This window comes from Mixophyes fleayi, chromosome 4 (assembly GCF_038048845.1).
Source record: "Mixophyes fleayi isolate aMixFle1 chromosome 4, aMixFle1.hap1, whole genome shotgun sequence".
In the NCBI taxonomy this organism is placed as follows: domain Eukaryota; kingdom Metazoa; phylum Chordata; class Amphibia; order Anura; family Limnodynastidae; genus Mixophyes; species Mixophyes fleayi.
This window is the reverse complement of record NC_134405.1, coordinates 155,987,553-156,000,610: the sequence shown is the minus strand read 5'-3', so window position 1 is coordinate 156,000,610 and position 13,058 is coordinate 155,987,553. Positions and strand designations below refer to the sequence as shown.

General features: G+C 40.5%; 1 protein-coding gene across 1 annotated transcript in view; it reads right to left on the bottom strand.

Annotated features, from left to right (window-relative positions):
• Positions 1-13,039, bottom strand: part of HSPA14 (heat shock protein family A (Hsp70) member 14) — a 28,044-nt gene extending 15,005 nt beyond the window's left edge. Inside the window, exons 1-7 of the mRNA XM_075208675.1 lie at positions 12,920-13,039; positions 11,131-11,211; positions 10,951-11,033; positions 10,226-10,274; positions 7,947-8,052; positions 7,780-7,870; positions 4,488-4,592 (exon numbers count right to left, since the gene is read on the bottom strand). Of these exons, the coding sequence (XP_075064776.1) occupies positions 4,488-4,592; positions 7,780-7,870; positions 7,947-8,052; positions 10,226-10,274; positions 10,951-11,033; positions 11,131-11,211; positions 12,920-12,976 (572 nt within the window). The 5' untranslated portion in view covers positions 12,977-13,039. The remainder of the gene's footprint in view (positions 1-4,487; positions 4,593-7,779; positions 7,871-7,946; positions 8,053-10,225; positions 10,275-10,950; positions 11,034-11,130; positions 11,212-12,919) is intronic.
• Between the last annotated feature and the right edge of the window lie 19 nt (positions 13,040-13,058).

Genomic DNA, 13,058 nt, shown 5'->3' with positions numbered 1-13,058 from the left:
ACAAAACGTAGCAGCGAAAAAGGCAAACAGCCTGGGTGGCAACACAATAGGCAAGTGACTGGTAATTCCACCTATGCGCTTCAAACAAAGGCAAGTAAAGAAGATTTTTGTACTTGCGTTAAATCTCTTTCTCCGATTAAATCTGGGGAACACTGCTACCATGGGGTTGACACTTAAATAGTTAACAACTAAGTTTGCTGCCGACTCCTCCCCTCTGCAACCCTGTAGACCTCAGTAATACTAAAGTCCCAAGAAAAGGGCTCAACAATACAACTAACCATAGAACAGCAAAAGGGAAGGAACGCAGTGTCTCCCTGATGGAATCTGAGAAAGAGATTTAACATAAGTACAAAAATCTTCTTTTCTCCTTCATCCACTCTGGGGGACACTGCTACCATGGAGACCTTCTAAAGTAGCCCCTAAGGGTGGGAATGCTCTGGTCTACTAGCCTGCAAAACACTGCAGCTGAAACTGGCGTCCACAGACACAAAAGTTTTGAACTGGCAAAACCTCGTAAAGGTATGAACTGAGGACCTGGTCGCCGCCCTACACAGCTGCTCTGCAGATGGTGGATGGCGAGCAGCTCAGGAAGCTCGCACCGCATGGGGAGAGTGTGCCGTGAGAACCTGAGGCACAGGCCGATTTCTACACAAATAAGCAAGCTTAATCATAGACCTAATCTGACGAGCAATGGTCTGCTTAGTGGTCGGCCAACCTCCTATTAGAATCGTAAAGAACAAAAAGAGTCAGACCTGCAATCAGCAGAAGTTCTGTCCACTTAAACCGTAAAGCCCAGTCCACGTCCAGACTAACAGATGAAGGCCCAGAAGGAGCAATCCCTTCTCTAAAGGCTGGAACCACCCTAGGCAAGAAGTAGATACGGTCCTATGAACTGCCCTATCCTCATGGAACACCAGATAAGGAGCCCTACAGGCCAAGGCTCCAAGCTCAGACACCCATTGAGTAGATGCAAATGCCAGCAAAAACACCACCCTCCACGTCAAGAAATGCAGATCAGACGACTCCAGGCGTTCAAATAAGAACCTCAATAACCAGGTTAAAATTTTACAGGACCAACGGAGGAACTTTGGGAGGCTGAACATGAATCACCCCCTGAAGGAAAGTACAAACATCAGGGAGGAAAGCCAACCGACGCTGAAAGAAAATGGAAAGTCTTAGTCCCACCTCTAACCCATCCTGAAGAAAGGACAGAAAATGGCTATTCTGAAAGAGGCAGGGTTATGACACTTCTTCTTGCACTATTGTACATAGATCCTCCAGACCTTGTGATAGATCTTGGCTGATACAGGCTTCCGAGCCGGCATGAAGGTCTACAATACCCTGGAGGAGAACCTCCTTGACCGCCAGAGGTCGGTTTCAACAGCCACTTCAATAAAGCCAGCAGAGGTAAGTTAAGAGGGTGTAAATGGTTCTCGACTGAGATCGGGCCTGAGAGAAAGAGCCCAGCCTGTCCCTTCTACCAGAAGCAAGATGTTGGCGAATCAGAGCCGCCTGGGCCAATTCAGTTTCACCAGAATGACCGGAAGACCTTAGAACCGGCAGGATCATCGGAATTGGTGGAAAGGGATATCCTAAACAGGATGCCATCAGATCCAAATCTGGCAGGCCCCATTTCCAGACTAACTCCTGAAACACCTGAAGATGCAGTTCCCATTCTCCCAGAATTGCATGCCTGCTGAGATAATCCGTTTCCAGTTGTTCACTCCAGGAATAAAGCCTGCTGAAATCACTGGAACAAATTTCTTTGCCCACAAGACAACCTGTTCCGCTACCTGCATAGCTCCTGCGCTTCTTGTTCCTCCTTGACGATTTACATACGCCACTGCAGTGGCATTGGCAGATTGGAGATGGACTGGTTTTCCTTGAAGGAGAGACTGAGCTCCCTCGAGGGCTAACAGCATGGTTCTTAGCTCGAGAACATCTATGGGCCAAAGCGCCTCCCTGTCTGTCCAAAGACCCTGGAAACGAAGCTGGAGAACAGCTCCCCAAGCCCTTCAGACTGGCATCTGTGGTCACCAAACTTCAAGACCACAGGACAAGAGATCAGCCCATCATCAGAAGCTCTTGAACTAGCCAACATTTAAGAGGCTGAGGAGTCTCCCCAGAGAGTCTGATTCGTTGTGTCCCCAGATGAAAAAAGTGGGGCCCGACCATTGTCTTAGTAGATTCCACTTGAACGTACAAGAGTGGAAGCAACTGTATGGAAGGGTTTCGAACGACGATACCATCAACCCTAGAATCCTAATGCCCAAGCACATGGAAGGACAAGGGTGACTCAGGATTAACCGAGAGTTGTAGGAATCTGTAGAGAAACGTCTGAAAAGTGGTGTCCATAATTAATCTTAGAAACCTCATCCTCTGTGAGTGCATCAACTGGGATCTGGAATAATTGATTATGCAACGGTGTTGCTCCAGAATTCAAATAGACAGGGTCAGTTGCTGATAGAGAAAAGGACCTGATAAGGCTTTGATGTGAAAATAGTCCAAATGCGGAATAATGTTCAACCCCAAGGCACGTAAACAAGCTGACATTAATGCCGCAATCTTTGTGAAAACTTTCTGGACTGTGGAAAGCCAAAGTGAATCTCCCCCTAAATTGACAATGAGAGCTTCCTACTGTAAAAACAAAGGACAGATCCCATCCAAAACTTGTCTATTCGTAGATGTTGGTTCAGCCCCTTGAGGTTTAGAATTGATGGAAACGAACTGTCCTGTTTGGGCACCAAGAACAGAATAAAACCTCCAGTGTTTCTGCCACTCTGGACATGATCCCCAAGATCCAAATATTACAGGTAGATGCCGCCCACTGATCTTTGAATAATTATTGGTGACCCCCTACCCCCGCAGTCACAAGGCGAGAAAGATCCCGTCATGTGGATTATTATTATTTAGTTATTTTTTTATTAAGATATTGTGATTTGGACAGCTTTTGGAGTAAGCTTCTCTATCAGTTTGAGACTGTCCTCATGTTGCAAGGAGTTTACTTCTATTGGCGGGCTGAACTTTAAAACTCATGTTCACAAAACAGGATCTCCAAAGAGACCCAAAACACGGAGCTCGTGGTTTAGGGACATTCACCGTCAGAAAAGTACTTTTACCTCCAGTTGCTTGGCTAATCACTGTCGAATTCTGGACTAAACAGAGAAAAAGCTTTAGTTAAGTGCGTATACATAGCATTATGAGTATATAAAAACACACATACATATCTCCTAACTCTACAGGAATTAAACCCAGAGTTGTACTCCCCAACAAAAACTTGTGTTAATATATATAACAGAATAATCCTCAAAATACGATATGTGTAATGCAAAACGGATGTAAGGCACTTATCCCTCCAGAACCAAGTCTGGGGCAGAGTACCTGCAGATAGAAAGCAACCTGTCAGTCAGTATACTGCTGATCAGTAGCAGCGATACCCATAGTACCAGGCTTTCAGTCACACACAGTATACTGCTGACCATAAACAGTGTCTGTGAGGTAAAACTGCTTAGGAGTTTCTTCAACTGTCTACTGTCCAGTTCCGATCTCATTAACTTTTTGTTCCCCACTGGGGTACTTAGCTGCAATTGTTTTTCAAGGAAGGAAAGCCAGCAGCCAATGGATTCTCCATTATTTCAGTCAGGAGTCTGTCCGAGGTAAACTCTAGCTGAATTTTACCACCTTTGGAGTGCACCAATCAGCAAGGAGGGGGGGGGGGGGGGGGGTCTCCGTTACACTGCCCACACTGGAGGCTTTTCCTTTGGGGAGGATTATCCTACCTGCTCACTGGAGACTTTTGCTTATTATAGCTCTCCTTTGTGTCTTTTGCATTGCAGCCTCTTCATCTGTGCTCATTTTGTGGCCAGATGAAATCCAAGTCCCCCCTCCACCTCAGCGGGAGGCTTGGTATTTCCCTGAAAATGGCCGCTCCTCAGATGCAGTCCCCACACTTTATGCCTGAGGCAGCGCCGGACCTGTCGGGAGAATACGGTGAAAGTCGCATAGTGGCTGTCACTGCCTGCAGGCAGATTCTTTTCTATCCTCTTCTTGTTCTATTTTTAATAAACAAAAAAAGGAAATATATTCCATTTACTAACTAAGTGTACCTGTGTAAAACATACCACTAATCCACTCCTAACCTCACTGACATGTCAGTAACACTAAGAAAATAATAAAAATCTAATCTAGCAGCAAGTACTGCAGAGCAGTACTTAAACAGCCCAACTCCTTGGGCACTTAAATATAACTGATGTCTGTGGGGTTGCAGAGGGGAGGAGTCAGCAGCAAACTTAGTCGTTAACTATTTGCCAACGCCATGCGCCCTCATACAACCCCATGGTAGCAGTGTCATTGTCCCCCAGAGTGGATGAAGGAGAAAGAGACTAAGACAGGTCATATACATGCCAAAGAGAGAGCATGTTTCAATTTCTAACGCAAAAAGCATTTGAATATCATAAATATGAGAGAGAGCATGTCATTTTGTTTACCTTTTACCAGTGGGTGAATCCTGTCCAATTCCATAAGCCAAGAGAGCAGCAGATGGTTCATGAACCATACGCAATATGTTAAATCCAGCAGCTGCTGCCGCTTCCCTGCAAAACGAAAAAAAAAAAAAATCAGGACAAGCGTTAAATAGTTTGAAATTGGGGAGCATTGTTGTAAAACTACCCCTGATCTCCCTATATATATGAAATTAAAATAAAGTGAATGCTAATGTGATTTTATTTGTTTACTTCCGTTAAATCCTTTTCTCTGAAACCATGAGGAACACTGTTGTTTAGAGTGCAGCAATATGAGCTTGAGCACTTTAAATTTAACTGGCAAAAAGTTCAAACTACTCCTCCTCCTCTACACTCCTATTGCTAACTGCTTAGAACTTTTTCTCCTAACAAAGCCCCAGAGGAGCAGAGAACAAAGAGGATGAAGAGCAGAATTAGCATTTTACAACTATAAGAAAACAATTGCAGGATAATAGGAAAACCAACAAAGAAAAACAATAAATCGCAAACAGAGGGCATTCAATCTTTCCCGAGGATTCAGGAAGAACGATTAAATGCAAGCACAAAGTTCAATTTTCTCAATCATCCTATGGGGAGACAGAGTCCCAAAGCTGTCCCTAAGGGAGGGTATGCTCAGATTCCGTGTGCAGCCTGCCTCCTTGGACACAGAGGTGTTAAACATGTACAATTATGTGAATGTGTGCACAGAATACTGTGGCTGTAGTTACTCAGCGGAAGTGCTGTGCTGACCAAGCGGCACCACAGACCAAGCAGAATGTGCCTTCAAACCATTAAACGGGCTGCTTAAAGACTAGTCAACCTCTCTTTTGGGCGTCATAGGGATCCAAAAGTTTCTATGTCCGGCACACATCCTTGGTTTTGGCGATATAAGTCCTAAAAGGCCTGACCACATCTAAAGAATGAAGAGAGCCCTCTTCAGCCTAGGATCTACACTGAGGCAAGGCCAGAACCACCAAAAAAAATAAACTTAAGCTAAAAAAAAAAAAAGCTACCCGTAACAGCCATAACTAAGAGTGTCCTGCTCCAGTGTAAACAAATAAAAAAAAAAAACTGACGTTCCGAGCAGTACTTGTCTATAAATAAAAAACTTCAATAGGCATTGTTACATTTTTAAGAGTGCCACTATAAATGCAAGATGCATCATACCCATAAAATTTATAAAAAAAAAAAAAGCCAGAAATGCCACAAAATGCGAGACTTGGATTCTTGACACTGAATCTGGCTCTGGTCGTGGTTGTTTAACAATAATCTCCAAACTGCTCTTATCGTGTAGATCTTCATTTTAGTAAATTTTGTTTTCATTATTTTTAATATATATTTAATACCCCAAATCCCCAATAAAAAGCTCATGACAATCCTCATTTCTTCAAAAATACTTCAGAGTCAGCAATCCTTTATTGACTTCTGCTTCCTTTAGTAATCACCAAAGACCATTTCTAGGTCACAATCACTGTATGGATTGCATGTCCTGGAGCGTAGTTTCTTCAGCTGTTAAGAAAAACCTAAATAGATTCCTGGGATCCCCCTGGACAGTATTGGCAAAAATTAGGTGATAAATACTCAAACCTGAAATCACTCACCTTTTAAAATGCACAGTAAGTACTTCCTTAAATAACCATGTAAGAAGAGGCTTTTCGGCTGTCTTGTTTGTTAACTGCATAGACAGGTAAACCCCCTCATATTGGAGGGGGCATAGAATAATAGGGATTTTACAGAGAGTACAAAAACCCTCTCTCGTGGGCAAAAAACAACGCTCCCAACTCAGACACTCAGCATGCTGAAGACACTGCCAGTAAGGAAACCACCTTCCAAGTCCCATAGCTCAACCATGTGCACATATGGGGGTAGAACATGAAGCGCCCCCTGCAAAAAACTGACAACTACAGGCAAAACGACCAACCAGGGCTGGAAGACGACTGACAGCGCGAAAACATGTAACTTCAGAGAGGGTAATCGCAAGACCTTATCCAGGCCTGCCTGAAGGAAGGCAAGTGATCTAGTCAGGTTCAAAATCAATCTATGCCCGACTCCAAAAGGGCACTTAGGCTAAACAGAATTCTCCTTCCTGTGGGAGGGGTATAGTAGGGGTGGAGCCACACTCACAGATTTAACTGTTTAAGTACCTTGACTCCCGGGACCACCGACTATACCCCAATGTATTGCAATGTCCCCCAATAGCACACAAAATAAATCGATTTTAAAAAACATATATATATACTTAAATGTGCAAACGGTTGAAGAACTCATGTTGTAAACTTGTACACAAGTGACCTGCATTCACAGCATGAAGAGGGATGCCTGGTATCTGATCTATATGCTAAGTGAATCCAGAGATGCAACAAATAGGTTGCATTTCATTCTAAATTTTAGTTAGTACGGACGAATTGTTAAACAGATCAATAACAAGTGTCAAAGAGAAGTTCACCATACGTTCGCTGCTTTGGGAATGCAGCTGTGGGTGCTACAGATATACTGTATCAGGAGAGTCTTGACTTGTACATTTATCCATATTTTAACCAATGTATTTGGTCAGCACATATTAAACAAAAACCATGAAGAGAGATTTTCTGTTCTTTTACTTCAGATACTGACTGAGAAAGGACATTTCAGCTAGAAGGAAAATCTCAAATAAATAATCCCTATAAATTTAGGAACAAAATAATTGCTTTGCATACATATGCCACTGTGGGAGCTTCAGTTCTACTACATTATTTTCACCAGGAAACAGTGAAACAAAGGAAGAGCACAAGAGTGCTGTTAATTTGCATGCACTCAATTTCCAACTATACATTGTTTCCAAATTTCTGACAGATTAATGAGGGGATACTGCAGACTGCATTTTAGTGTGAACATGTGTCATGTTTATATAATGTGCATGACAGTTCGCTATAATAAGTGGCAAAAATCAAGTAAACTTATAGGTTGCATCACATTGTATTATATTCTAAATAAATGATTACATCTACAGACCTCAAAATTATCTTATATGAAAACAAATGTCAATAAAATTCAGTGTTGAAATTGAGTAATTATACGTTTTCGGTAGTGCAAGATTGCTAAAATGCTGGGATCATGATCAGAGTCCACTGTCTGCCATTGTACTGTGCATACTCAGAGCAGCAGAAAATGTCAAACTATGCACTTGTTCTAAAGGAGAATAAGCTGGAAGAGATACAGGAGGCCTAGACCACACAGATATAATATTAGAGATCTAAATATGCGTTCATTTCACAATGAGAAGTCTGAGAAATGTTCTTACCCAAGATATTTTTTCTGACTTTCACCAAAATCAAAAGGAACAGTGATAACCACATCGGTGATATCCGACCCCAAAGCTGACTGGGCGGTCTCTAAGCAAGACAAAATATGGTCAGTGTGACAAACACAGAAGATCAAGAGCATCAAGGTGAAACATGTCATTTGTACCTTTCATTTTACTGAAGATCAGTTTTGCAACATCTTCTGGACTCACAAGTTTGAGAGTTTCTCCTGTATCAATTTCATACTTGGGTTTTCCTCCTTTCTCAACTACCTTAAAAGTAAATTAAATACATATTGAAAATTAAAATTATACACTGCTGAAGCATTTCAAAGCGTTTAAACTAGCAACCTTACAATGCACAAAGGAATACATTTTTTTTTTTTTAAATATATATTATACCTAGAACAATTACACACTGATCTCTTCCACTGGAAGATTACAATATACAACCTACAATAACAAGCTTTTATAAAAGAAGTTCAAATACAAGATTTTAAATACTGTGTATTAATAAAATAGTTGTCTTATCACACATCAGTGGCCCTGCAGCCTTTTTGGCTTTGGTATATATATTATTTTCAGATTCCAGGCAATAAGATTGATAGAAAGTAACTTAAATATCTTCAGAGCTTCAATGGGTCAATGTAAAGTAACTCCATAGCAGCAAGAGTGACTTTACTTGCAAGATTTATCATTGATACGGTTGGGATGCCTAATCCACCTCCTTAAAAATAGACTATCATTTAGGAAAATCAGATAAGACAATAACCTTCCTTTAAAATAAACTGTACATCATTTCATTAACAGACCAGCACAGGCGTAGCAAAAATATCAAAACATTTAATGGAGTATAAAACACGTTATAAAATCATGCCCAGGGTTGGCATTATCTGTGTGGAGTTTGTATGTTCTCCCCATGTTTGCATGGGTTTTCTCCGGGTGCTCCGGTTTCCTCCCACACTCTAAAAACATACTGGTATGTTAATTGGCTGCTTACAAACTAACCCTAGTCTGTGTTAGGGAATTTAGACAGTAAGCTCCATTTGGTCAGGGACTGATGTGAATGACAAATATTCACTGTACAGCGCTGCAGACTTAGTGAGATATATATATATATATATAAAAATAAATATAATTTTATGATTACACACATACACTCACTGGCCACTTTATTAGGTACATGTGGCAGCAACTCAATGCATAAATGCAGGCTGCATTGTGCAGAGGTTCATTTGTTGATCAGACCAAATGAGGAAGAAATGTCATCTAAGTGACTGACTATAGAAATGATTGTTGGACCAGATGTGGAAAATTGTGCGCAAAATAAAAAAAATATCCAGTGAGCAGCAGTCCTTGGGCGAAAATGCCTTGTTAATGAGAGGTCAAAGAAGAATGGCTAGACTGCTTCAAGTTGACAGGAAGGCAAAGGTAACATAATCAACAGTGGTGTAGAGAACAGAATCTCTGAGCCCATGCCAAACCACTCCTGTCAGCTAAGAACAGGAACCTGGGGCTACAGTGGGCACAGGCTAGAGAGTTGAAAGACTGGAAAAACGTTGCCTGGTCTGACTAATCTCTATTTCTTCTGCGACATGTAGATGGAAGGGTGGGACTTTGGCATAAATAACATGAATCCATCCTGCCTTCTGTTAATTGGGCAGGGATTATTTTCTCGCCAAACTAATTTAAATTAAGGACAAGTGTCTTTTTAGCTTGGAAGGAAAGAGGAGTTACAAGCATATAAGACTAGGGTGGCCTGAACCATTAATTAGGCCCTGACTGTTTATTACTGTAAATGTCATGATCGGCTCTGCAGACCATTTGTTGTGCCTTATAAACATAATAAAAGAAAACACTTTATTGTGCAATTCCCAAATCCATAGTACTCCCATATAATGGAATATGACAGTTTTAATAGAATAACAAACCTGCTAATGAACCAAACCTATTGAGAGTACTTGAGGACTGGAGACAAAAAACTGATTTAGAGAGCAATTTGTAGTTATAGTTCATATGTCACAATTCTGTGCTTCATGTCTCTTAACCTTTAGGGCTAGATTTACTAAACTGCGGGTTTGAAAATGTGAAGATGTTGTCTATAGCAACCAATCAGAATGTAGCTGTCATTATGTAGAATGTACTAAATAAATAACAATAATCTTATTGGTTGCTATAGGTAACATCTCCACTTTTTCAAACCTGCAGTTTAGTAAATGTAGACCCTAGTGTAATTTTAGAGTTCTTTTAATTTTCAGAACAAAAGTGAAACTAGCGAGACTGGAAACATCTACTATACTATCTCTAGCAACATTAGAAATAAATCCAATTAACAGTGACTAAATATTCATTAGTGTGCAAGTGCTAATAGTAGAAGGAGCGCAGGATACACTTACTTTCTTTTTTTTTTTTATTTGAATTTTAGAAATAACTATAGTCTACTTACTGAACATTTGCTTTCAGAGATGTGTTTCTGAGTCTGTGGGTCCTCATAGCTGTAAAAAAGAAAAGAAGAAAAAAAACACATTAGTTATATGATAGTGCTTCTTTTATTTTCCCACATCCACATATCAATTTTACAGAAAAAAACCTATACAACTATAAAAGGAATAGTGTGATTTCACTTAATCATATTTGAATGAACAGGAATATTCTGATGAGAATATTTGATCATAATGTTGGCTTGCAACTGAAGAAATACTTTCGATACATGATAGCTAACTACATGCTTGCCATGGACAAGTGAAAGTTGGGTAGTATAAATATAAAACATGGTTGCGCAACTCAGTTCAAAACTTACAACCAAATATCATGGGTGGCACCCTGGCACAGTGGTCAGCACTGCTGCACAGCACTTGGTTTGAGTTTGTATGGTTGCCCTGTGTTTGCACGTGCTTTTCTCTACGGGCTCCAGTTACTTCAAAGAGTCCAACATTATACCAGTAGGTTATCTGACTGCTGTCAAACCCTAGCGGGTGTGCATTTTTGTGTGGTACAGAGATGGAGACCATAAGCTCCAATTAGTCAGGGACTGATGTAAATTATTAAATATTCTCTGTAAAGTTCTGAGCAATATTGAAGCACTGTATAAACTAATAATAATAATCTATAAGCAAAGCAATCTATATGTGCTTAAGGATAAATAATTTTAAGAGTGAGAACTTATCTTACCTCCTGCCCAATATTTGTTTCACTTTCACAATGGTGTTTGACGCATTCCTAACTCTGCTTTGTTTTGCTGCTAGGCCAACAATCTGAAAAGAAAAAAAATAATAAATAGGTGACGAGGTAGATGCTGCAAAATATTCAAAACTGTAGGCCACAAAAATAAGTTTGGGGGGAAAATCTTACCACTTCATTCTCCAAATATCCAACAACGGCAGGCGTGACTCTGTCACCTGCATCATTGGCCACCACATCAGCACGACCATCCTGAAAAGGGATAAAAGATAAATATCACACATACACCTTTCCAAAGACAAGCATATATGCTATCATCTTATCATAGCATGACAACACTGAATGCAGCATTGTTATACCTGTGTAGTTAAGTATACTTTTATGAAGATTCAACACATAGGCATCTGTAATGATGTAACCCGTTACCCTAGTAGGTTATGCGTTTGTGCTTGAATTGGGTACTCTGTCACTTTTAGGAGACATGCATAGCAGGTTACCTATATGTAGGATGCACACATGATGGATTCCAGGCTACCAGATACATTGAGGAAAAAACAAAAACTTCAGCATTAAAAGTTTATTTAAGCTTAACAACATCAGTTCCAGAGCTGTGCTGATTAAACCCTTTGTTTGTTCCAAAATATAGTTGCAACGGAATTAAAGACAAAAAGTCAGCTGTGTACAAAAATCTCTCCCTTCACCAACACAACGTTATATAAAATATAACTTGGTCTACTAACTCCTGAAACTTTTACGTATGCATTTGTGAATGTCATTAGTATTTATCTTATATAAGCCAGCTTGTATCATCAAGCCCTGCAGCTATCCATCCACTACAGACAAATCTAAAAAAACAGGGGATGTGTCAAAGTATCTAAAAGCATCCTTTGAGCACTAGTACCCACAGAAGGAATACCTTCATTTCAAAGGAGGTCTCTGAGAAGCTATTCTCTGGTGTTCATGTGTGATCAACAGAGCCCAAGTCCTACACTGCGGAAATCATTAAGAAGTCCAAGGATGGGAAGGATCTCTCCCATCCTGGCTTCAATAAATCCAAAGGCTCCCTCATTTTAAAGAGGAACCCATGATGTGGGAGGGGGTTGTAATGCGCATCCTGTCTTCAACAAACTATGGAAACCCTCATTTAAGAAAATATACTCTCCTCTTTCAAAAGATGTGCTCCCTTAGTAGTAATTATCTGGTAAATAGCAGACAATAACATCCTACACTACAGAAAAGTTAATAAATCCAGAGATTGGGGCAGGGTATCTGATGATGATATGTACCCTGTCCTCTCTTCAGTAAACAAAGGTGTACTCATTTGATGCGTTAGGTTGTCTATTTCTAAACATAAACTACCCATGCTATTCCTACACATTTTATGCATTTAATTCAAAACCATACAAAAAAATAGAAAGAACATTTTTAAATACAGATTTTTATGAAAACCTATGTGTAGAATCCTGCTTGGAAAGATGGATTGATATGAAAGCAAAAACCACAAAGTATTTATTGGTTGTGTTTAACAAGAAAAAACCACAAGAACAGATATTGTAGCTTGCTATTGGTTCTCCTGCTTAAACTGACTTCACATCCTTTTTAAACTGCAGTATTTCCTACTGGGTGGAAGGCATCATATTGGAGGATCGGAAGCTGTACTGGGCAGCAATGTGAAAACGTTATCTGGAATGTTTCCAGGAATAAGTGGGATGATCCCTTTACTAAAACTCCCATCTCCTCTCTACATGTTTTACCGATCATAACGGCACAATTCTGAACCCATACAAAGAAAAGTAGACGGCGAGGGTGAATAGTAAAAGTCACATATAGAAATAACATTTATAATATATAATACAAGCACTCAGCTTTAATGTGTGAGATAGCTTAAACAAAGAATACCTCACAGTCCCCCAGCAAAGAGGTAACAGAATACACAATGAAAACCCTCAGAAACTCTCACCTTATACACGGCCACACAGGCACACGTGCAGCCCAAATGTACACCGATCGCCGCCATACCGGCGTCTGGCAGAACAGAAAACGTTACCCGGCCAATGCGAAACCAGAATGGTGAGGAACTGCAACCAATGGGAGAGAAG